This window comes from Prionailurus viverrinus, chromosome F1, assembly GCF_022837055.1.
Source record: "Prionailurus viverrinus isolate Anna chromosome F1, UM_Priviv_1.0, whole genome shotgun sequence".
Classification (NCBI taxonomy): domain Eukaryota; kingdom Metazoa; phylum Chordata; class Mammalia; order Carnivora; family Felidae; genus Prionailurus; species Prionailurus viverrinus.
The window spans coordinates 42,151,074-42,176,749 of record NC_062577.1 but is presented as its reverse complement, the minus strand read 5'-3'; the positions used below and the strand labels follow the sequence as shown (position 1 = coordinate 42,176,749).

General features: G+C 50.6%; 1 protein-coding gene across 8 annotated transcripts in view; it reads right to left on the bottom strand.

Annotated features, from left to right (window-relative positions):
- SRGAP2 (SLIT-ROBO Rho GTPase activating protein 2) overlaps positions 1-25,676 on the bottom strand; it is a 234,583-nt gene continuing 208,907 nt past the window's right edge. For 2 of the 8 annotated variants that reach the window (XM_047839711.1, XM_047839712.1), the window contains exons 18-24: positions 17,094-17,318; positions 13,354-13,433; positions 10,977-11,157; positions 9,330-9,476; positions 6,047-6,085; positions 5,508-5,832; positions 1-3,416 (exon numbers count right to left, since the gene is read on the bottom strand). In XM_047839711.1, the coding sequence (XP_047695667.1) occupies positions 3,033-3,416; positions 5,508-5,832; positions 6,047-6,085; positions 9,330-9,476; positions 10,977-11,157; positions 13,354-13,433; positions 17,094-17,318 (1,381 nt within the window). In that variant the 3' untranslated portion in view covers positions 1-3,032. Of the gene's footprint in view, positions 3,417-4,769; positions 4,865-5,507; positions 5,833-6,046; positions 6,086-8,207; positions 8,883-9,329; positions 10,209-10,976; positions 11,158-13,353; positions 13,434-17,093; positions 17,319-25,676 lie in introns of those variants that run through there. The other 6 variants (XM_047839713.1, XM_047839714.1, XM_047839715.1 and 3 more) reach the window with 5 other exon arrangements.

Here is a 25,676-nt window from a genome sequence, read left to right as displayed (position 1 = left end):
TCGAAACCTAAAAACGTGTTTTATTTCGAAGTTGTGCTTTGGATTTTCCCCAATCCAACATCTGTTGAGTGACAGTCTCAGGTTCACACAAAGCATCTCCAAGCATACATACAATATTCCAGTTATCAACACTATTGTAAAGAATATGCCATCTTACACAAACGTGACATACAAGTCAGACGCCACAACATTGCAATTCCCTGGAAGATCTAAGCTTCCCTTATGCACGTGAAGTACACACACGCTGGCCCTTCCAGTGGTCTGTTCGTCCTGTTGCTGGCTTCATCTCTCCTCATCTCCTTGGGGAGAAACCAGGGCGCCCTGAGGAGGTTGGCTGAGACCAGTGTTTCCAGTTTCCAGGCTGCTGGCGGCAAACTCCTCTCTTTTCCAAATTGGGATGCTGGTGGCCCCACCCCACCTCTGTTCCCCAAAGACTGACCCATCAGAGTCCACACCAAGAGAAGGATCCATGCCTCAAGGGGCAGAGTGGGGCTCTCTGAAGCATCATGCTGGTTTAGGCAAGCAGATCGGAGGAAGACTGGTCTCCCTAGGCCCTGGATGGCCAGCTCCTTTTGGCTTCTCGGTGTAAACATCACAGTGTACAACCTCAATTCCAGTTGATCGCAAGGAGCTCTGCCGAGGACGCTCCTTCCGTGGGTTCCTAGTCCCCTGGACAGGTCCATCTCACAGGTGTCAGGAGCACCAGAGAGGGGAGGACAACTTGGCTCCCAGAGCTGGGGGTCGTAGGTGGCCACTCACACACCATCTAGTTCATGATGCAGATCAGCAGACGGACACTGACCAAGGGGATGGTGGACACAAGTCATGTCCGAGGGCTTCAAGAGAAATCAGGCAGGAACAACAGAATAGGCCCAAAGCTTTGTCATTAAGAAAGCTTCGCTTTTCCTTTCTCAGACAGGAGTGTGCTGGAGGGAGGGGGTAAAGGGCAGGTATGGGTACCGATTCTGATCAGTTGGATCAAAAAGGAATGTAAAGTGAAGGGTGGGGGGTTCCATGCTCATCAAGGAAACAGATCCTTGGTTTCTATGAAAGCCCCTGTTGGCTTAAGACCTGCGTGAGTCCAGGTGATAGGTGAGGACAGGCCACGAAACCCAGCAACGAAACCCAAGAATGCAGAGGACCGTGGGTTACCTCTCACAGACTGACTCGCTTTACTCAAGGAGCTCTTCATTTCTCCTTTCTAGCTCTTGGGATAGTTTTCCTGGGGTTGCAGGTTCTCTCTCCAATAATTAGCGATTTCCCACCAAGCTCTCCTTCACACAGAATGAGGAAAATCCTACCACTTCCTGCACCACCAACTGCCAACTTCAAAATGTTGGTCCAAAAAGAATCTTCTAGGCTAAACATAAGGAAACTCAGATTTTCCTATCTGAATGGCAACCCACCACCTCTCCTGACCTATAGAAAATAAGGCTAAAAGTGTGGCTTTAAAAGCAGAAAACAGAGAAGAGGAATGAGCTTTAGCTTTAGCTCAAGTATCTGTCTGAGACTCATGAACCTGGGTGTGACTGTCCTCAGCCCTGGTACCGCTAGGAGAGCGTGAAGCTAGGGGGGCCGGAACCGGGGGCACCAGGTTTGGAGACCAGATTAAAGTATGCAAGGATAGATACCACTTCTGCTTTTTGGAGAAGAACCAGAAGAAAGGCCAAAGGAAGGCCAACATACTCAGCATCCAATTATCTATTTTGTTAGATTCCAGCCTCGGGAAGACCTTAGAGCCCATGGGGCCAAAGCTCTCTTAGTTGTCTTTATTTGGATAAAAGAAAACAGGTTTTAAGGAGTAATGTCTCTCTTTAATCTAACCAGGGCTCTCCAAGCCCTTGTTGGTCCCTGAAGAGAGATCTTGTAGAATAACCAAACTGGGGGGCGGGGGGGGGGGGGGGGAGGTGAACTTAGGATATGTTTTCGTTCGGGAACAATTTGGGGGCTAGAAAAGCTGATTTTAATTTTTGAATAGGATCGTGAATTTTGTCTTAAGTGTCCAAAGTAAGTGTGAGGAAGAAGGGCCCATTTCTCACCTTTTCCAAACCTGCCTTAAACACAATAAACTCTCTCAAAAGACTCTTTACCCTAAAAGATATCAGCTATAAAACTGTATTATACAGGAAAATGTCTTAAATGGAAAATGGTCCATCAGAGACAAAGACAGGAACTCGAGAAATGTCTATACATTCAGAAAAACTTTAGAAGTTCTATAAAAAGATTGGGCTGTATTTCTAGAGGATGGAGGAGAGCAAAAGCAAACACCAATGACCAATTCACACCAATAGAGAGAAGACAGAGAGAAAGTCCCAACCCCAAACAGATTACAGGATCGGGTCTCATCCTGCTCAGTTTTTTATGATGGAGAGATTTCAAAGGCTAGGTTCTCTGGCCCAGACAGAACAAGATTTGTAACGGAAACAGAGACCCCTGGTGGCTGTTGTGTGAACTGCCACAATAACTTACAAAGAGACTGGTCTAGACCAGGAGAGGCTACACATGCCAGAGACTAGAAAAACGTGTGTTGTGTTGTGGTGTGTGTGTGTGTGTGTGTGTGTGTGTGTGTGTGTGTGTGTGTGTAAAACGAAGAATGGACTATATATGGTTCTCTATAATCAGTACCCAAAACAAGATGCCACTGAGAGCTGGCTGTCGGTAGCCAACCATCTGGTCAGGCATCCCCTGTGTCTAAGGGGACAGAGACTTGAGCCCGTGTCCTCATGACTCGCCTTGCCAGATTTCACAGTGACCTGATAATGGAAAACTCTAACTCTGGCTAACCTAAGAACAGTATGTACTGCAGCTGGCTGGATTACGACAACGGGGGGAAGCAGAGGGCGGTGGGAAGGGCAGGGCAGGGTGGTAACGAGGGCTTCATTCTCAAGGTTTTGGGTGACGGGAAGGCTAAATTCCTGCAAGAACAACTTAGAATCTAATTTTCAACTGAAGTCCCCAAGCTAGTTAAATAGGAAGATATTTTAATAATAGTCCCTCCAGTCCCTTTGTCTAGAACAATTAAATTATATCCCTCAGACAGTACAAGACTTGTCAGTGGACTGTGAGGAAGATGATGAGTTGACACCAGGGCTAGTGGCATTTGTTTTGGGGAAGACAGTGGGCTTGGGTCGCGTGGCTGGCGGCTTGACTGGGGCGGCCATCTTGATAGACTTGACGGGCCGGAAGGCGCAGGCGATGTCCCCAGCAGTACTGGCACTGCGCTGGAAGGCGGGCTCGGGGTCCTTGAGAAGCTGGGTGTGCAGGGGACTGGAGGGCTCCGATGTGGGGGCCACCACTGGGGAGGTTTTGAGGGGCTCCAAGGTGTCCAGAACCACATCAGGGGTGTGCTTGACACTGCTCTGCCGCTCTAGCTCCCGCAGCTCATTCAGGGCAGAGTTCATAGTTGCCTCAATATCCTGAAAAATAGGAAAAAGGAGGAGGTGAAGCACATGTCGGGAGAAGTCCCCAGGAATCCTATTTCAACGGCACAGGCCAAATCACGAAGAAAGCAACTGGAGGGAGATGTCCAGGTTATTTCACTTGGCCAAAATCCTCGAACACACCGATGCTCAGAATGTTGGGGTAGGAGAAAAAAGGGATTTTCATTATCATGACATTTTTTTTCCCCCTTTAGAAAAGAATGGCATAGATGTTATTTTAAATAGAGTCCTCAAGTTTTAGAGATAAGGCACTGAAATACTTCTGGGCGAAATGACAGGTGATCCAGCGGGAAGGGGAAAGACAGATGAACTAAGAGTGGCCAGGAGTTTGGTCATGGTTACAAGGGATTTGCTACCCAATTCTCTCCACTTTTGTATATATTTGAAACTGTGCATAATGAACGATTTCTTACAAAGTGGGAGGGATGAAGTATGATATTTGTTTTCTTGGACTTCAAAGCCAAAAGTTAAGAAGGGCCAAGGGCTTTAGAAAGGTACCCTGGCCTTGAAGATTCATCAGGACACCTCCCCGTGCCCTACCCCACCCCACTGGAGTGCCCAACTTGAGGAAGCCATTTCCTTCGACCCGTCACCATGAGAGGGGACCAAAGAGTGACCAGGAGGGGAAGCCAGAGCCCACGCAGGCGAATTACCTCCAGCAAGTCACAGTGGAACACCCCAGATCTCAGGAAATAATAGAACCAAAGATCCTTTGTCCACAGCCAGCTGCCCCTCGGGGAGACCTCCCAGCTCCCTCCCCGCTCCTAACCTCTCCACACACTGTGTCTGGAATCCCAGACCGCCACAGGGTTCCTCCCTGGAATCAGGCTCACATCGAAAGATGACATGTTCCAAGCAAAGGCTCTGGTTAAGGCGTCTTGACCCTAGGGGCGATCTGTGCTTTCTGTTGACAGTAATTCAATTTCACTCATCCCTCTGATGTTCTCAAACCTTCAAAATGCTCAGGAAGAACTCCATCATCTCCCTCCTCAGTCCTGCTTTATAGCTAGAGTCTGTACCAGCTGTGCACCTATTCTAACATTCCTATTAGCACCTGGCTCAGGAGGCAGCTGGGAGGATTCCCGCGGTGCAAGGCAGATCGCGGCCAAGAGCTGAAGTAGAGGCACAGAAATAGAGGGCTAGCAAAGCAAGAAATCTGAGGCCCGTAGCTTACTACGGTGCTGGCCAGGCACACCTTCCCTAAGCAGAGCATCACAGGTAAGCCAAGAGAGACCATACACAGCCTCTACTGCCCCCTGGAAGATAGGGTGAGGAGAATCTCGACTCAGAGGAAACGTAAAAGGGCAACAGGGAGCCCTCAGCTCCTACCTGGTCTAATGAAAATTATAGAGTTGGGAGAGGCGTCTGAATGAATTGCTTGGAGCGGCCCCGGTAGTCGGATTTTTAGAGGTGGGGCTGGATCGCTAATATTTCACGGAAAACAGAGACTCGTCAGTGTGGTACACACGTGGAAGGAGGGCCCCGTAACCAGGGAGCTCATCTCCACTGCATCGGGAGACGTGGGCTGGAAACCCTTCTGATACCCGAGCCCCCCGCGGCGGAGTGTTTAAAGCGACACGACCAGGAGGAGATTGTTGACTGATCGTCTGCCTCCCACTAAGGACAAGAGGTCGGCCTCAGGAAATGGGAGATGGGGGTGGGAAGGGTGATAAAAAAATTATGGCCAGAACTACGTCTGAGCCTCAACACTTGGGCAGCTTCACAAAGCCTACCAGGCTCTCAAGACCCGAAACTTGGGCAGGGTGGCCTCTATCAAAATATTCTCTAACTATTCACTTTAAAAAGTACAACACTCTTGCAAATAGCCTGTGCATGACAAGAAGTCTGAATTCTTTTATTCTGTCTTGAAATCTTCTTCTTGGGGAGAGAGACAGACAAACTGCTTTGAAAGCTGCCTTTTTGGGCCCAGATGTCCAGCAGCCTCTGAACTCTGTGTGTGACGGATGAACTCCACTGTTTCAAGGCCCGTCGTAACAAATGCGGGCTCATGAAGCAGTAGTGACAAGCGTGGGCAAACCAGCAGCGTGTCCAGGTGCCCCCAGTTACCTGTGCAATGACCTCAGGGTCCACAGGCCGATGGTTATTGAAGCTCTTTGACCTTCCTGCCGTCACCGTTTTCCGGATCTGTGGACTGTCCAGCCGATTCTTCAGGGACGAATGGCGGCTGATGGAGTTGAGGCTCCCATGCCCACTGATGGAACACTTATCTGGCCCTTCCTTGGGGAGACTCTGGCTCATGATGGGCTGGGAAGATGGGCGGCAGCCAGCCCCCACCCCCGGGGAGGCAGAGTCAGTCAGGGAACTGCTCAGCCCATGGGTGTCGCTCCGAAATGTTTTCCGGATGCTCCCAGATTCTGGCCGCTTCCTTTGCCTTCAATCACAAACAGAAAGGGCGGTGTGATCGGGGAGCCCTGGCCCTGAGAAAGCTGGGACGGGTGAGAGAGGGCCGATGTTGGCACCTGGGGACTTCTGGAAGGAGAGGGACACACAGCATGTTGTCTCCTTGGCTTCACCTTCCCTTGCTCGTTCTGTGTCTCTGTTCCCCTGCCACCCCCAACCTGGGCAAAGGAGAAACGGATACTTACTTGGAGGTCGTGGGCTTTGAGTTCTCGAGATGTAAGGTGCTGCCAGGAAAAATGTCTGATTAAGTGAAAGTTTCTAATGGAGACAGATTCACAGAAAGGCCCCCTCCGTTACCTGCTTTGAACAGAGACCTAAGGCCCCAGGTAGGAGAGAAAGTCTCGCCATCACCAAGAAGGCAAGAGGAGAGTTGATTTTTCCAAATTCTAGCATGTTTCTTAGTCCAACGACAAGACTGTAATCATTTTGGCCTCTGGCAAGTGGTTGTCGTTGCTTCTCGTGCAGACAGGGAACAGAATATTTTTCAAGAGGCTTCAGTGCTGAGGAGTTAGGGCCAAGTTTGTGCTTTTCCTCAGGGTGGAAATACATCTCCGTGACCCTGAGTCACCCAGCCCTGGGCTGAACCCTGGCTCTCGGCCGATTCCCTTCAGACCACGGAGACTCTCAAAGAAGACGGCCTCGCAGAGTCCTAAGAGCACGGGTGTTGCCTACTGCTGAATAATTTCATTTGTTCTTGGAATCAGATTCTTGAGGACCTAACTTAGGAAGCAATGCAACTTCGGGTTTGGGATGGCAGCTGGGCAGCTCTGATCTCGAGTCCACTAAGGGCAACGGAGGCTGAGGCAGGAGAGGAGATGGAAGAAGGGAAGGGAAGGTCCTGAGGCTAAAGGGCTCGTCTGTGTGGCCGAGCCGGTGTTCTAAGCCGGTCCTGGTCCTGCCCACTGGTCAGGTCTTTTCTATCGGGGTTTGGTGTGGAAGCTGGCATACGGGAGCCACGCCATGAAGCTGCCGGCTCAAGCAGTTTTAGCCTTGGGTATCAGCCACTCTGGAGCAGAAAAAGGATGTTCTGGGAGTCTTATGAGGCTCAGCTGAAACGACTCTTCCTCTGCAAAGTCTCCTCCCACGACCCCACCTCCAACAGCAGGCAGAAGCAATCACTCCCTCCTTTGTTCCCTCAGAGCTTTGATGGCACTGCCTTTTTAGCTACCTGTCTGTATGGTATTTACCTTGCCAGACTGAGCGCCGAGGCCAGGCACTGTCTTATTCATCTCTGAACAACCAGCACGGATGCTTGGCACAACAGTAGCCGCTCACTAAATGTGTGGAATTAAATTGAATGCCTCACCCGAATAACTCTTTGCTGATTTCCTTTTTCCACTTGAGGGTGGCTGACTCACAAACTGCTGAGGAGGCAGATTGTGGACTGGCTGGTGTGTGCCAGGTCCCTCACCGGGCCCCGGGGACACGAGGAGAGGAAGGCAGATTTCCTGGTTTCAAGATGCTCAGGCTGGTGGGGGATCTGAGCGCGTTTCGGGTCATGAGAGATACTCGGACTGCTGTGGGGATACAGACTAAGGGCATCTGACTCAGCCCTGAGGACCTCGGGGTTGTCAGAGGGCTTCCCCGGAGAAGTAAAATCTTCGGACTACGTCCTGAAGGGAGAGGGGGAGATGATCGGGTGAGGAGGCAGCAGATGTGAAGGTCCGGGGGTGCGAGAGAACTCGGGGCCCTTGGAAAGAGTGACGTATGGGGCAGGAAGTGAGGCTGGAAGGGCAGAGTCACTGCTAAGGGCAAGACACGCCCGGGGGCCGCCACTCAGCCACCGACCAGTGACCAGCGGGTGTCCCGGTCGGCCATGTCCTCTGAGCACCCCATCCTGACATGGCCAAGTAAGGAGTTCAAAGGGAACCGCCTGACTTTCCACCAGGCGTTCATCTTCTGACTGTTTCGGCTCATATCTTCTACAATTTCTTTGTACAAATGGCATCAAATACGTGATGGCTTAGAAACATGTACCTAACTAATTATTTAACTCTCCCTCCACCAACCCTGCCTTGGTTTGTGGGCTAATTACAGGCTTACAACCTTATGATTACAGGCTTATAATTAACATAGACTTGTAAATAAAGAAAAAAAAAAATGTGATGAGCCCACAGTTACTTTTTACTAGCTTGCCCTCCCAGCAGGGCACCACTTGCTGGAGGGAAATAGATAAAATCCTCAATCCTTTTTACTGGTCTGACTTAAATCATACCTACCCTCCGTGAGCTGAATCAGCGACTTCACTAACTGGAGGGCGTAAGAGATGGAAAAGAGACACGTGCCCCAACCACGCCCCCTGCTACCGTCTGGTTGGAAAAAAGCCAAGAGATCGGGGCGACCTGGTGCGGTTTAAAAACAACAAGCATCTTTTATTCTCCTTCCAGTTTCAGTGTCCAGAGGCTACGGTGAACAGGTTTTCAATGTGCAGATCATTTCATTCCTCCAAAGCCAGAGGGGAATAAAAACTGTACATCATCTGCAATCCACATTCATCAGGAACACCCTGGGGCGCGTCATCCCGCTGGCACGGGGCCAAGTTTCAGGGTCTGGCGGAAAGAGGTCTGTAGGCTTTGGGACTTGGTGTCTGGCCCCTTGAGATGAGATTAGTTCTCCAATAACCTGAATGTCTCTAGGGGAGGCAGCAGCACACAGGCGTGGAATCCCTCCAGCCGGCCAGATCGGGTGTGGGCGGAGTGAAAACCCTTGGGATGCTGCTCACAGCCACAATGAAAGCTGGGGGGGCAGAGTTAAGAGCCTGCCGGACAGGAATGGGAATCTGCAAAGGGACTGATAGGGGAGGATGACACAGGGCTAAAGCAACAGGGAAAACATGGACAATTCCTTCCACTGGTATGAAGGGGCAGAAGGGAGCTGGGGGGTTAGGCAATGAATAAAGAGCTCAGGACGAAGCTTTCCTTGGGGGGCAGAGTGGCCTCCTTTCCTCCACAGGGTGAATGCAGGACACGGTGAGAGAGAGACACATGGTATCTACATAAACCCCTCTGGGGTCACGTGAGCCTAGTGGAAGACACACAGGATGTTGGCTCTTTGGACAGACAAGGGCCAGGAAGACGTCAAAGACTATTATTTGAGCAAGAATCGGAAAAGAGAAGGCACCTCCGAGAAACAGTCCAAAACCAAGTTGCAGAATGTGACCAAAGCTTTGGCCAGGTTTTAGTGGTCAGACAGCCGGGGAGGCCCGACCCGACAGATGCTGTGGAAACCCAGCGTGGGGCACCCTTCCACAGCACGACAGCAGCCCGCTGGAGCCCGGGACCTGCCCGCAAGGCCCGTGGAAGCTTCCTCAGCCCTGTCCGCCTTGCGGCAGCAGTGAGCGCATGCAGAGTGTTAGGCCCAGGGGCTGGGAGCCCTACGCAGCACAGGAATGGAGAGGGGACGAGGCCGGAGGGGGAGGCTGGGCGTTGCAGGGCATTCAGGGAGCAGAAAATGAAAAGCAGAGCTTACTTGTTGATGTTTGCAAGATAAATATCGGCTACATGACCCCCACTGGGACAGCTGGCCCCCGCTCTGGCTGTCACCTTTTCTTCAGGTGGCTCAGAAATGACCTCAATCTCAGACTTGGGGCTGGACCTCTCCACGACACCGTCCTCGCTGGGGAAGGGGCAGGCAGGCAGGGAGGAGGGGAAAACAACAACAACACAAAAAGCAGTGTTAAATCGGCAAGATGGCCCCCCGACACACACGCGACCCCGCCACAGCTTGGAGGCGGCAGTGACACCAGGCCGGGCTAGCTCTGTGAGAGGAGGCAGGGAAACCTAAGGGCCTTAGGAGGGTCACTTAAATAAAAATAAATAATCCCGCCGCGTGGTGCGGGATCCTCAGCTCCGCAGGAAGGCCGGGCTAGGGGACACCTGGATGCGAGGCATGTGCCTTCTACCCCGCTGCTTTTCCGGGCACAGCGGTGCCGGGGCCACCTCCCGGAGGAGGTGGGCCGGTCCAGGGTGCGGTTTATCCGCTGAGGTCCCGGGCACTGCCCGGCAAGGACAGGCAGGTCTGCGGTGGCTCTGGAGATGCCGGCGTTGAGGCAGGACACCGCCACACTCTGTCGTAGTGCATCTAGCCCAGCTTAGAGCATCCAAGCCGGTCCCAGGTCACTCCACAGCTCTCCCGGCCCCTCTGGCTACTGATGACAAAGGAAGCCCCTTCTCCCCCACAATTCATCTTCTCTCGGTCCTGTAGTGAAGCCATAATGCTAAATTTGGGAGGGTCCTGTCCACGCACAGATGGCCACCGGGTTTGCGATGTTATCAACAGAGGGAGGATCTCCCTGCAGAACGAGCCGGGGAGAGGCTGGGAGGGTGCAGACTCATTCAGGATATCAACCTTTAAAAAATAATATTAAGGGAAGGACTAAAAACACTGACAGCATCGCATCCACGGGTAGGGAGGCAGGGGCAGAGGCAGGGCAAAGGGGCAGGGGGGCAAGCTTGGGAGGGCCATGGGGTAAAAGCCCTCCTGCCCGGGAGACATTGCTTCAAAGAGTAGGAGCCAACCAACAGCCCATCCGATGAAGTCTCTCTGGGACCAGTTCACGTTCCCTTTGCTCCCTGACACCCTCTCTCCTCCTCTCCCTGTCTTTCCCCAAGTCAACCCCAGTTAAATGAGCTGGCTCCTTTCCACAAGGCTGCTTAAGCTAGATTTCTTCTAGAAAAGGAAAGCATCACTTTCATTTGCAAGTGGAAAAGTGCCATCGTCATCGTCATAGGTGGCCCAACTGGTTGCAGTGAGCAGGGTTGTTTTAAAAAAAAAAAAAAAAAAAAAGAAGTAAAAATGTTTTCCCACTCTGAGCTTTCCAGAACAAAAATGTAAGTGGTCAAACAATCACCCCTCATTATCACTCATCAGGTCTAAATGTGGATGAGCCTGAGGGCTGGCAGGTTTCCACAGTGAGTGGGGGTGGGTGAGGAGTGATCTGCAGGGGGAAGAGATGGAAAAAACAATCCTCCACTTAGTCTGTGGGGGGGGGGGCGTCTTTCAAGGCCGGTATTGGTGCCCCCTGGGGGTTGGTCTCCCTCACCCTCCTATGGAGCCAGAAATAAAGTCTCCCACAGAGCAGCCAGGATGCGTGAAGGTGCAGGGGGCCCAACATACGTGTCTTGGACCACGATGTACTGATGGGGGATGAGTCCGTCGATGCCATTGTGCCGGCCTTCCCACCAGTCATCGGAGGCCCGCTGGTAAAGCAGCAGGGATGCCCCCTTCTTGAAGGACAGCTCTCGGGCTGTCCGGCCCACGTAGTCAAACTTGGCAATGGCCTCGATGGGCTCACACTCTGAGAGGGGCAGAAAAGAAGGAAACACATGTTGTTGAGACCCACAGACTCAGGAAACGGGGCGGAAAACCCCAATTAGCTGAACTCACACTGGCAGGAAGATAGCCCAGCGTGACAAATAAGCCACGGATGATCTATGTATGAGGCAGGGGATTCCCGCATAGACGGTGCGGTGCCATCAGCCTGAAAGCACGTGTGCACCCTTAACTGCCTTTGGTCATGCTGTTCCCCCCACCTGGAATCCCTTTCTCTCTCACCTTCCTGATTAAACACACTGAGTCACAATTTAAATGTCAGCATTAAAAAACAAAACAAAACAAAGAATACTTTATTGTCTCAGCAGTTTCTGTGCAACAAGGAACCACATGTACAGGGTGGGAACCTTGTCTTCCTTGTGCAATCTGCCTCCTGGGAAGCTCGTCACGCTGCCCAAGAGGCTGAGCCCCACTCAGGGCAAAGGAGGCCTAGAGTAACTTCTCCGGTGCTTACACAGCTGTTTATGCCAGCCCCTATCACTGAACTTGCCATCCTGTATTTGTAAGCATCATTTCTTTTCTGATCATCAAATAACGCCACTAATTGTAGAACATTTATCATATTGTACTTTAAATACAACAAACTTTATTTATGTTGTCCATTTCCCCTAGTGGAACATGAGCTTTTAGTCTCCGTGGGAGAGAATAACTCACCCAATCAACTTTCCAAGGAGCTAAAAATATGGAAATATATTATTGTGGGTAATGCATGGAAAATTTACTTAAAATTAATTTGAAAATTAAAAGGGGGTTACAAATGCAATATTTAGTTTTATTCTGTGTGAGCGTCCAGTCTCCTTGTCTGTTAGAAAGGGATAACAATAGTGCCTTTTTCATGAAGTTGTTACGAAGAGTCAATATATAACAGTTTGTGAAAGCACTTAGAGCAGTGTCTGGCCTGCAGTAAGAATACGTCCACGCTGGCCATTGTTATTGTTGTCATCATTACCACTATCTGGGCCGAGCCGCAGGGAGAGGTCAGAGAGCAAAAAAGAAACCCCCCTGATCTTAGTCAGGTACTCTGAATAGTGGACAGAAAGGCTGCTTACAGGCAAGACCACGCCTAGGCAGCAGGATGGTTGGGCCTGCTCCCGGAAGGGCCGGGCTGGATATTTCGCTACTGGAGGCAGACCAGAGAAGGCCTGTCTAAATATCCCAAATCTCAGTTCTGTGCAGCCTTGGGCATATCACTTGACCTCTCTGGCCTTTGCTTTCTCAACTGGAAAATAGCAGCTCTATTTCACTAGGATTAAGAGATAAGACACACAAAGCTTCTAGCAGGAACAAATTTCCCTAGTTCACCCAGTCTCCTCCTGTAATGGGGCAGATTATCATATTGATCCATCTGACTTCAGCATCTAAATAAGCAGCCTTCATTTTTTTTTTTTTTCTCCTTTAAAAAGCTCCGCAGGCTGTGCCATTTCGTTCTCATGCCCAGAAAATTCTGAGGCCCCTTGTCAGCTGCTGAGACTTCCAAGAGCCCGAGTGGTCCAGAAATGGAGGTGCGGAACTGTTGGAAGGAGGGGAGGCGTGCTGGCCGGACAGACCCTAATCAATCACGGGCGCTGCCGAGGGGCCCGCGGTGACAGCTGTGCATTCCACCTCTCGACGCACGCCCGCCAGGCTGCACGGCGCTCGCACGTCTGTACTTTGGAAAGGGTCAATTTTTCCAGTCGGCAGGCGTGAAAGCGTGTGGTTTCTGCATCCTGCTTCCCACTCCCCCTTGGCTTGCTTCTGTTGGGCTCTTGGCACCCAGCTTCTCTCCTCCCCAGGCTCACTGTTTTTTCAAATGAACTCTCCTTGATTTTGGTCTCCAGCTACCTGGCAGGAGTCTGGGCTGTGACAGGGGACCAACATCAGGCAGGCGAGACAGGCAGGCGAGACAAGGAGCTAGGAGGTATGCGAGGGGCAGGGAGCTGGGGCGAGAAGCTTGAAAGGCTCTGAAAGGTTTCACCTCTGGTTTAACACAGAGACCATTCTATTTGAGAAGGTAGGCTGTCTCTCCATGAAAGGGAAGGAATGAAAAGGACGGACAGGGGGGCCGCTGCCTGTCTTTGGGGGACTGCTGGGCAGGAAGGTGCATCCGGAGCACAGGCTACGTCAGCTGTTCCTTCGGCTTCCCGCCCGGTGACCCCACTGCCCAGGACGCGGGGCCTCGTACCGTCATCGCTCGTGTGGTGCTCTGCGGTCACATCCTGGGTTGAGTCCTCAGCCGAGGTAGTCTCTCCGTGAGGGCTGTCACTGCAACAGAAGCAACAGTAACGGGGGCCTGAGCCCTGGCTGACCAAATTCTTGTCTTCTCCTTCCCGCAGCTTCCCTGGAGCAAGGGCGCAGAAGCTATTTCACGCTCTCTGCATCCTGACCGGACACTACAGACATGTGTTGATAATGAAACACGAGGCTCCTGAGTTTCTCTAGCCCGGGCCCTGCAGCAAAAACCACTCGACACTGCCTGCGACTCACAATATCCGGAGACAGAGGGAAGCCCTTTTGAATTTATAAAATAAGTCTTTTTGAAAATACACAACAACTCAACTCCTCAAGGGCCATTTCTCTAGGTGAACTAGTCCCTGGAGGGAGCACATGGAAGAAAATACGAGCTTTTTGCATGGGACGCAACAGGAGCTGGAAACCAGCCCTGGCGCTTGGTACCTGTATGACCCTGAGCAAGGGAATGAATCTCTTTAAGCCTCAACCGCCTAATCAATGAATTGAGGATAGTGGTCTGTACACCTCAGTTGTGTGAGGATAAGTGGTCTTCCTTTCCTTCTTTCTCATTTTGCTTATGTCTCTGGGCTTTGTGGTTTGGTCTGTGTACTGGTGCGAGATGGGAGGTGAGTCGGCAGGAGAAGAGTCTGCTGTGGGCTGGACTCTGCGAGAGGGCGGGGCATGGAAGCTGGTCAAGTTCCCAAACAGTTCAGTGAGTCTAAAATCATACAGGGCTGAGAATCAAGAATGGCCAGGGAAGTCACTTGGAAAGTTGTTTCTTCTCCTGGTCTTCTGGCTCATGGACATCAGAGTGGACGGGGATGGGTACCAGGAAGTTCTAACTTCCTGAGAAATAGACAAGACCCCTGTTCATTTCTAAAGTTTCTTCCTCTGGCAGTTGGTAGTAACAAGGGAGCCTTTCCAGGCAGTTCTATGGAAGTATCACCACCTTCTCAACCCTACCACCTGGCCTCATGGTTGCTGCTTTTGAGCCTATAGCCTCTCCCTCCACTTAGGATGGGTCTTTCACTCCAGAAAGTTCCTCAAAGACCAGGGAACCAGTCTGGAACTCACCCCACATGACACAAGTCAGTTCCAAGGAGGCTCTTCAGACTCCAGAGAACATTCTGGGAGAACATCAACAGGGATTCCTCCTTATCAAAAAATGTGGGCATAAGTTTTCACAGGTTTACTGGGCCTACACACTGTGGGCACTATTTGCTGGGCCTACAAGCCCTCTGATGAGTTTCAGGACATTCTAGAAGCCCTCAGGCACCAGGGGTACACAGGGCAAAGGCTCAGTTTCCTCCAGAGTTCCAAGTTCATTTATGTGGCCATCCACTAAGGCAGAAGTTCTCAAACGCCAGGGAGTCCTGGATGGGTTGTTAAAAGCAGACTGCTTCACCCCTAGAGTTTCTAATTCTCGAGGGCCAGGTGGAGCTCAGTTGTCTGTATTCCTAACCAGTCCTAAGTGACGTAGGTGCTGTGGGTTCAAGGACTCCTCTCGGAAAACCACTGCTCTAACGTAAAGGCGGGATGATGCTTTTTAAGGTCCCTCCTAGTGCTAAAATCCTACTCTCAGCTCTACACCCACACCTCAGCAACACCTCAAGCCCGCCAGCACCTGCGGTCTGGGGAAGCCCAGCAGGCCAAACAGCAGGTGGTCCTGGGAAACTGGGTTCTAGTTTACGGCTGGAGAGCGTGGTGAAGTGGGACTAGCCTCCCTGCTTCGTAGCTTCAGGGAGACCAAGTGCCCGGGGCCCCCTCTTCCTGGCTCTTCTGGTCTCCTGGGTTCTCAGGCTCTGGCACCCCCTTCTGCCACCCCTCCCTCACCTCCTTCATCCATCTGAGCTCACTTCAGGCACTTCTTCCTGTTCCCAAAGAAGAGGAGAGGATGGGAGCCTTCTGAGTGGGTGTGAGTCCAGTCGTCAGATGGTCCTTCTTACCCAAGGTCACCTGCCCTTGATCCTCGCAGGCTTCTGGCCTCCCACCCAGTCTTTGGTAGTAACACACCCTGACTAATCTGGTGTTTTCTCCAGAGGCTGCTAATAAATGTCGGATGCATGACAAACAGCAGTTGGCCTGGGAGAATGCTTTGGAGAGAACTGGCAGAAGGTGTCCTCCCCTTCTGTGTCCCTGTGAGCCACCCTCGCCATGACTCTGTCTGCTCCGCTGGGCTGGGACTGGGGGAACAGGGCTGAGGGGGGCTCTGTGTCCTGGGATCGGGCCAGAGATATTTGAGAAGTGAGGGCACACTTTTGAAAGAAGATAAAGCAGGCCCTGGGAACACTACTCCACAGTTTCTCAACCCTCATGCAAGAGAGAAACCAACTCTCCAAGTCACATAAACAAAGACAGCTCCTTGGAGCACACCTGAACAACATTCCGTGTCCTCACCGACCATCTGTCAGTGACAAAAAGCCTTCTCTCCAAGCTAGGAAGTATAGGTTTCTCCAGCTCGGACCCAGATGCTGGGATCCGCGGGATAGCAGACAAGATTGAACCCGGGGTATCAGTGGTATTTCTCTACTCACAGACACGTGAATACCACTTTCTTCATGCCTCAGGCAGAAGGCTCCTTCTGTGGGGATCAGAGAGAAGCATGGACCCACTGGCCTCTAATTAAGTGAACATCCTCTCCTGTCCTCCCCTACCTTACTGGAGAGCAATGGGGCTGCTGAATTGGTTCCAGATGTTGAATTCAGATGGAATCCGAATTGGGCTGGCTCATGCTTTCAGCCCAGGCTGAAGCACGATTTGGGGGAAGAAGGGAGGGGAAGGAGCAGGTAAGGGATGTTAGGGAGCAAACGACAGAGGTGGTTGCCTTTGTGTTTGGTAGGGAAAAAGGCATTGTAAGTGGTACCCTGGGTGCAGTGTGGGGTCCTGGACAGTGCCCTGCACTAAGACACAAAACAGCATGGTTAGAATTCCCACCCCTAAGGTGGCCTGAAAGGTTGTCACTGACCTCTCTAGGTTATAGTCATTTTATCTGTAATACGGAAATAGTGATTGGTCAACTGTGTAACACAAGGGTCTAGTAAAGATGAGCCCTAGGGATTCCTTTTATGTCTCTGTTCCCAGGCTAGGTCATGAAAAACCTTGCCCCACAGGATTTAATCCCGCTTTAGGATGGAAGTGGGCCTAACCTGCCGAAAATGGAGCTTACCTTACCCCTTTTTCTCCTCACAGATCTCTGCAATCATTCTAAATTATCATTGTTCAAACTCACAGCGAGGAAATTATGCCTCATATCTAAGTTCTTCGCAATAAGGAAGAAAATCTTACTTCTGCGGACCCGGACCCAGGCCTGTCTGTGTCTCTCACCACACACAGCACGGACATGGAGCCTGAGAGGCACTGCTGACTGATGAACAGTTGTTCTAAATACAACTTTACAAACTTTCTTTTCCTGGAGATTATTAACCCTCCTATTATTGTCGCCACTGTTTTCCAGAATGGTTCCTCAAGCTCATAAAAAACAGGGAAGTGGCACAAAGTGGCACTCACTCCACAGGTCGGGTCGAGGTGGGGCGCTGCCTGCACCGTCCCCAGATCCCGGCAGCTTGGACCGCCTGGGAGTGCGAGGCTGGGGGGCTCTGGGTGTTTCCCCTGGGTCTCGCTTGGCCATCTGGCTCCCACACCAGCGTGCAGTGGGGACTCCCCCTCCCCACCCTCTGGCCCAGAGGCCCCTACCAGTAGTCCTCTGTGCTTCCTCCTCTGCTGTAGACGGGGCCCTCCAGCTCCCTGGGGGTTGGGAAGATGTTCTCATGCTGGATGATGGTGGTTTTGATCAGCTCATTCACGTGGGCTTGGCAGGACACCTGGTCGTGGCCCTCAGGCACTGACATCAGTGAGGGCCCGAAGCAGATGGCGAGGTTGTAGGGGTCCATCATGTTCTCTTCACTGAACTGTGATAAACTGGAGGAGAAGGGAAGGGGGCAAGCTGGAAAGCTCTCGCATGAATGCCCAGAAAACACAATCGTGGGAGGCAATGCCAAGAGCAAGAGCAGAAGCTCCACAAATTGCCACCTGCTTTCCTGGGCATCAGAGCCCTTCTAGAAAGTCTGGGGGGAGAAGAGAATGACCACCAGGACGGTCATTCGGGAGCCACCTCCTTGCAGGTCTCTCCCCTCCTCCCTCTCCAGCTCCCCCTTCAAATCCTACTTGTCACCCCTTCACGAGCCCCGCTCCATAACTCACCCACCAAACCCACCCTGCCTCAAGAATACGCCACTCTGCACAACCGGGATGGCTCCCACACGCCAGCCCCCGAAGCTGCCAGCGCAGATGGAGACCCTCAGGCTGCCCTCGTAATGATATGGTCAGAAGACACAGGCACTGTGTGTTGTGTACCTCCTTGCACAGCAAAATAATCAAATTACTAGGGATATTCCATTCCAAGCTCTAGACGTATTTAAAAACATTGCCACCCAATTAGCTTTTGTATCCCGTCAAGCAAGTGAATTTCTTTCTGGAACAGCTAATGTAATTGTTTTCCATTTTCATAATATCCTCTATTATTACAATCAAGATTTATTCAGGAAAAGGTCAGCATGCTGCTCAGTTTATGCTCAGGCTTTCTCTGGATGCAGTCTGACTTCGTCATTGGGTATTTATTTTGGGAAGTCCCCTTTTCAGCCAGCAGCTGCTCTGGCCACACCTCCAACCTTGGCCAAGGCCCCAAACCCTTCAGGGAGACCCTGGGTCTCATCGGCCCTCACCGGTCTCTGTTTGTCCAGGCTGATGGCTTGGCCAGCTCTGGGTCTGTACCCCCCGCCCCCAGCCCTAGGGTGCGGAACTGTGGGCTCTGCTAAGGAGTCCTGCCTCCCTGATGGGCATCAGCAGGAGGTCCCCGGCCCCTGATTCTTACAGCTCTGAGGAAAAACCAAATCCCTCTGATGCCGAACAAGAGGCCTGAGACTCAGCTGTCTTCGTCTGAGTGGGCGTTCTTCAGAACCGGACAGAGTTCATTTCTAGTGTATGCTGCACCCAGACTCAAATTACCAAGCTGGTCTCTCTCACCCAATGGTTCTCTCCTCTACTGAAGATTCACATACATCTGTCCGCTTTGGAGAATCGGTGCAGGACAAAAGAAGCGGTACGATGGATGTGAACAGCTATCACGGGGGGAATTACTGTCATGGTTGAGAGTCAATGTTCTCTAGGACTTAGTCAACGTAGGGAGGCCAGCGATGTGTTCGGTTATAGATCTCAGTGGCTGGACTGCTTCATAGAAGGTCTTAAAGGCTAAATTTTACAATCCTTCCCTGGCTCCTGAGTTAATAGAGAGCTGGGATTCAGAAAAGGCCGGGAGAAGTTTCCAACTCTACTTTTTGGTCAAACAAACGTTGGAGAGAGATAGGAGAGATAATTACCTTGGTAACCACAACAGGGACAAGGAGGAGGAAGGCCATGTTTCTTTAGTGCGAACTGATGACATTTGGTAACATGGAAGAAAACCAGTCATTTCTGGGGAAGCCTGGCAGTCAAAAGGAAACAAAGTCTAGCTCCAAGAGCCCCAGCCCAAAGCCTTGTAAGAGAGGAGAAACCTTGCCAAGTCTCCTAAGGGAAGGACTGTTCAATTCATAGGTGGCTGCAATGACCATGGGCTTGAGGAGGACACATCTTCATGGACTAGGGTCTCAGGGACCAGATGCATTTCTTACTCTCATTAAAATCTAAACCAAGATCCTTCTCTCTCCTCCAATCTACAATGGGAACACCTAGGTTTAGGGGGAAAGCCATGATTCTTAACTATTTGGGGGGGTCACGGCCTCCTTCAAGAATTTGACAGAAAGCAGAGATTCTCTCCCCAGAAAAATTCACATGTGTACACATACAGACGCATTTCATATACAACATAATGGTGCTAAAAATCCACGAAGGCCCCAACGTCCATATCCAGTATAGGAATTCAAATACTGGATTTTTATTGAAAAAAAAAACAAAACAAAACAAAACAAAAAAAACCTAAAATGGGTAACAGTGGTAACGGCGCCATCTTTAAACATATTTTTTTTGGTGTCAACTTATATAATGCCATCTCTTCTAAGAATTGTACTATATTTCTATAGCTTCTATCTATAATACTAGTGAATTCTTCTAATTGATTCAAACTCATCTTTTGTGTATCTTAACAAGGTTCAGCATAGAGATTGAGAACATAGGCTTTTGGGGAGGAATGAAAAAAATCAGGATTAGTGTGGGAAACTTGTTTTTTATCATGCCCTTTTCTGGACTTTTTACCTTTTAATGATGCACATTTGTCTCTTAGATTAAATTTTTTTTTTTTTCAACGTTTATTTTTATTTTTGGGACAGAGAGAGACAGAGCATGAACGGGGGAGGGGCAGAGAGAGAAGGAGACACAGAATCGGAAACAGGCTCCAGGCTCTGAGCCATCCGCCCAGAGCCTGACGCGGGGCTCGAACTCACGGACCTCGAGATCGTGACCTGGCTGAAGTCGGACGCTCAACCGACTGCGCCACCCAGGCGCCCCTATCTCTTAGATTAAATTAAGAGAGAAAAACAAAACGTCTGAAGAATTTTAGAGTCAATGAGACCTGGTTTTGAGTCCTGGTCACATTGCTTATCAGTTCCACGACAGTGTTCTAGGTTCCAAGTCTCTTCCTTATAAAAGAACGTACCTCCTTTGTGGGGCTGATATAAAGTTTAAATGAGCAATTATACACAAACCACTGAGCACTGTGCCTGGCACATAGGTGGGGCTCAATCAATATTTTCTGTAATTATACTATCCTAATTGCTTCTTGATATAAGGCCCTCGATTCTAGTCAGAAAATGGGAAGCAGGGCTGTCGACATTTGCCAGCAGTTGATTTATAGGAGTCTAGCCACCTTCTTCTCCTGACAGGCATCATCAAGCCGAGGACTCCAGATCCCAACATCGAAGGCTTAAATCCTCAGGGAGAACACTAAGCTTTCGACAGACAGTTTTAAATACATGACATTTCACTTAAAAACCTTCCGCTTCACACGCCCCAGGGGTTTGATTTGGCAACAACCAACAGACTGTGGGTAAGACATTACACATCAGGGTTGATCTTAGGTCTGAAAGGGATGAAGAGAAATTGTGTTATTCACCATGACCCCAGGCGAAATGTGGGGCCGAGAATCCATCAGGCCTTTTAAAAGCTTTTCCAATAGGAGATACTACAACTTCCCACTCTAAATCCGTGATTTAACAGCCTTCCCTGACTTGGCCAAAAGGCTTTCTAAGAGACGAGAAGTCAAGGTAATTCTGGCTGATTTTTTCTCATAGTCCTTCAAAGGCATCTGCTCACTCCCTCCGCCTGTAACGCCACCTGTCAGCATCCTCACGCTCCCCGCATCTGTTAAGGGACTTGCCTCTGCGCCCTCATGTTCTGCCTTCCTTCCCCCCGCAGTGAACTCCATCCTCTTTCTCCAGCAAGAATATCACTCCCACCATTGCCCTTGCTCTCTCTTCCATCATTGGTTTTTCCTCTCCATTGGGTCATTCCCACCAGCATGCAAACATGCAGTGATACTGTCCATCTGAAAAAAAATTCTCTCTTAACCCCATATCCACACCTGTCCCATTTCTCTCCTCTCCATAATAAAACGATTTGGGAGTTGTCTGTACCTGTTGTTTCTGGTTCTCTGATTCATCTCCACCTCTTCGGTTATGGACTAAATTGTGTCCCGCTCCCCAAATTTCTATGTTGAAGCCATCCCCCCCACCCCCCCCGCCACCACCATGTGACTGTATTTGGAGAAAGGGCCTTTAAGAAGATAATGAAGGTTACATGAGGTCATAAGGGTGGGTGCCTAATCCCATAGGACTGCGGTCCTTATAGGAAGGGAAGAGACAGCAGGGCTCTCCCCGTGTGTGCACAGAGGAAAGCCATGGGAAGACGCAGAGGGAAGAGGGCCATCTACAGGCCAAGGAGGGTCCTCATCAGAAACCAACCCTGCTGGCACCTTCATCTTGGACTTCTAGACTCCAGACCATGAGAAAATGGGTTTCTGTTCCTGAAGGCACCTGGTCTGTGGTATTTTGCTATGGCAGCCCTAGCAGACTAACATACCTTCTCTCTCGCTCCCTCCCCCTCTTTATTGTGGTAAAATATACAATTTACCATTTTCACCATCTTTTAAAAAAATTTTTAATGTTTATTTATTTTTTTAATTTTTTTTTTAACGTTTATTTATTTTTGAGACAGAGAGAGACACAGCATGAACGGGGGAGGGGCAGAGAGAGAGGGAGACACAGAATCAGAAGCAGGCTCCAGGCTCTGAGCCATCAGCCCAGAGCCCGACGCGGGGCTTGAACTCATGGACCGCGAGATCGTGACCCGGGCTGAAGTCGGACGCTTAACCGACTGAGCCACCCAGGCGCCCCAAATGTTTATTTATTTTTGAGAGAGAGAGAGAGAGAGACAGAGAGACAGAGAGACAGAGCATGAGCAGGGGAGGGGCAGAGAGAGAGGAGACACAGAATCCGAAGCAGGCTCCAGGCTCCATATCCCCTCTTTCTCCCCTTCCCTCAGCCCCTGGCTACACAAGTCTGCTGTCCCCACTGACGTGCCTGTTCCGGACATTGCACACAAAAGGAATCACACACTACGTGGTCTTTTGTGACTGGCTTCTTTCGTTCAGTGTGATGTTTTCAAGGGGCATCCACGCTGTAACATGCCTCAGTGCCTCCCTCCTTTCTATGGCTGAACACTACCCCACCGTATGGATCTACCACATTTTTTTTTTTTACCCATCAGCAGCACCCCTTCTCTCCTGAACCCACAGTCAGGGTTTGACCCCTTCCACTCCATCAGCACAACCCCCTTCAGGGTCACCAATGCTCTCCCTGCTGCTAACGTAATTCTTAGTCTTTTTCTCAGCTGACCGGTCATCACATTTAACTCTGTTACCACGCCCTCTTCAAAATACTTGTCTACGTGGCTTCTGGGACACCGGTTTCTCTAGGTTCTCCTCCATGCCCATGGCCCACTGTCACTTGCTCAGTGAAGCATCTGCTGAGCACCGGATGTTAAAGAGCAAACTCTCACCCTGACCCCTGGTACGCTCCACTTCCCTTTCCTGCTTCATATTTCTCCATAGCACTTATCTTCTGACATGTGATATGTGTACTTATTAGTTTGGTCTGTCTTCTTCCAATAGAACATAAACTCCACAAGGGACTCCATGGGACGCCTGGACTGTTTGGTGCACTCTTAGATGGCCAGCAACTAAAACAGGGCCTGGCACACAGTAGATGCTTAATAAATATATGTGAAAAAAATGACTAAGTAAGTATGTGAGCAGCTGCAGATCTCCGAAGACAAGCCAACCACAACTCTACTTGTCCATCTGCGTGTAGAAGCCAAAACACTCCTCGTGAAAGGCAGAAGAACAGCCCAGACAGAATCTTCCCAAACTAAGAGGCACCTGGAGATGGGTGAGATGTAGAGGAAATCTCAGCCTTCATGGAGCCCCCAGGGCACCTTAGTCAGGAGAGAAGCACCACTGATTCACCCTTTCAGATGGTGGAGCAGTGTTTGAGGACCCAGCGCAGGGCTTCTGGGACTTTCATGTGAGTATGACTTGCCAAGGGACCTTGTTAAGATACAGATTCTGATTCACAGGTCTTTGAGGGGAGAGGGGCTGAGACTCTGCATTTCTGACAACTTCCCCAAATGATGCCAGTGAAGCTGGTCCGTGGACCTCACTTGGCTAGCAAGAAACTAGAAGGCTATATTGTTTGACGTCTGAAAAAAGCAGGTTTCAAAAGGCAAGCAGCAGAATCAGCTGCAGTGAGGGGGAGCTACCTACACTTCGTTGGGGGGCAAAAACTCTCTGGGTAGTATACAGGCTGTGGTAGGCAGCCTCTAAAATGAACCCCATGGCCCCTGCCTACTGGTATTCACATCCTGGTGTAATTTTCTCCCTTTGAGTATGGGCTAGATGTAGTGACTCATTTCTAGTGAATGGAATATGGCCGAAGGCATGGGATGTCACTTCTGAGATTAGGTTACCAAGGACTGTGCTTCCTGTCTTGGGTGTTCTCTCAACTTGTTTGGAGAGAAGCCAGCTGCCATATTGTGAGCAGCTCTATGGGGAGGCCCACGTGGCGAAGAACCGACGAAAGCCTCTGGCCGACAGTTGGCCAGGAGTGAAGGTCCTCAGTCCAACAACCTGCAAGGAACTGAATCCTGCCAACAGCACGCAAGTGAGCTTGGAAGCAGGTCCTCCCCTAGTGGAGCTTTCGGAAGGGACTACGGCCCTGCCCCCAACACCTTCACTGCAACCTCCTAAGACCTAGAGCCAGAGTCCCCAGCCACCCTGCCCCTGGATTCCTGACCCACAGAAACTGAGATATAATGATGAATGCCTTTTGTTTCAAGTTGCTAAGTTTTAGGGTGATTTGTTCCACAGCAATAGATAATTAATGCAGATGCTAGAAAGGATAATGTTAATAGTTCACAAGGCCTGCTGGACAGGCATGTACCCGAGGTTCATGCAGTGGACTGGGTACTCTGAAGGACACTAGCTACGTATATATGGAACCAGGTCAAGTCCACACGGCGCCAGTGCCCAGTGTAAGGAGTTCCACATACGCATACACACATATTAGTTTTTCTGGCTCCTTGAGATTGAGCAAGTGTACAACCCAAGAGAAAGACCATAGCCAGAAATAAAGTACACACCCCCCTAGGATGCAGAACGACAAAGGAAAGCAGTCCTGAAAGTCTGGGCCGGGGCAGAGTCTCCCTCAGGAGCAACCTGTGTCCACTGTTGCCACATCCGTTGGTACGTGTACGCTTACGACCTGCCATCTTCCCGCAGAGGTGATCTTCTCTGTCACCTGTGTCCTGAATTCCATTTATTATTCTAGGAAACACTACGGTTATTAACGCTGCATCTTTCCCATGAACCACTCCGAGGACCAAATGCATCTCTTTTGTAACCAGATAAAAAAGCAAAAAACCAAAGCAATCATTTGAATTGGTGTAATTCCCATGTTTCCTCCAACAGTGGCCACCACCTCCAGCTCTGCACGATGCTTGCTCTATGGCTCCCCCGCTCCCGCAAGGTCCCCGCAGGAAGAAGCAGGAAGAACAGGAAGAAGGTGTGGGGAAGAGGATGAGGCCGTTGTGCTTACACAACACAGTCACCCCGGGACCTGTGTGTGCTCCTCTGCCTTGTTACCCACTACCATCACACTGCTTGCTCTGGGGGAGCAGACCAGGCTCACTTTGAGGGCAGGTATCCGTCTATGAGGGGAGAGAGGGACTGGTGGCCCCGGGGAGCTGACTAGCTCGAGAGTCATCACGGAGTTTCCGTTTCCGCCAGCCTAGAATGCACCTCACATGAGCACCCTGCGTGAGTCACGAGGGGTTCTGAACTCAGCCAGTTGCGGTGCTGAGTCAGGGCTTGGCCGATGGGAGGAGCAGACATCGCCACATGGAGGAGGCTGACCCAACAGCCGGGACCTTCTGTCCCTCTGCACTGCCAGCAGCAAGGCTGACAGACAGTGCGGGTGCCCTGGCAAGGTCTCCAGCAGCGGGGCTAACCCAGACACCCTCGAGGGCCAGGCTGACTGCGAACTTACAAGGGAGTCAAAGCTCATGAGATGGTCACTAAATTCGTTTTCCTTTGAAGCAAAGACCAAACAGACCAGGAAGAGAAAGACATTTATGGTAAAAGACGCTAGCCCTGGGGTGCCTGGGTAGCTCATCAGTTGAGCATCTGACTTTGACTCAGGTCATGACCTCACGGTTCACGAGTTCGAGCCCCGCGTCGGGCTCTGTGCTGACAGCTCGGAGCCTGGAGCCTGTTTCGGATTCCGTGTCTCCCTCTCTCTCTGCCCCTCCTCCGCTTGCCCTCTGTCTCTCTCTCTCTCTCAAAAATGAATAAACATTAAAAAAAGTAAAAAACAAACAAATAAATAAATAAAAGATGCTAGCCCCTTGGTCTAATTTTTGTTCTCTTTCTTGATACATTCATGGGTCTGTGTTTCTCCACTAGAGGAAAACACGTAGAGCAAGAGGGATGACAACTGAATTCAGCATCGGTGTTCGAGAGTGCCAAGAGGGCCCGCCTCACCCAGGCAGCTGCCCTCCCTCTACCACGCACCGCTGCCTTGCGGAATACGGGTCCATTATTACCAGATCGAATGGTGCTTTCAAGAGAAGCTGGAAATCCAGATATTTTTAAGTAAAATCCCCTAATATTTAAATGTTTCAATGTTTTCAAGACACAGCAGACTGAAAGGAAACACATCAGTGGCCCTTATCTGG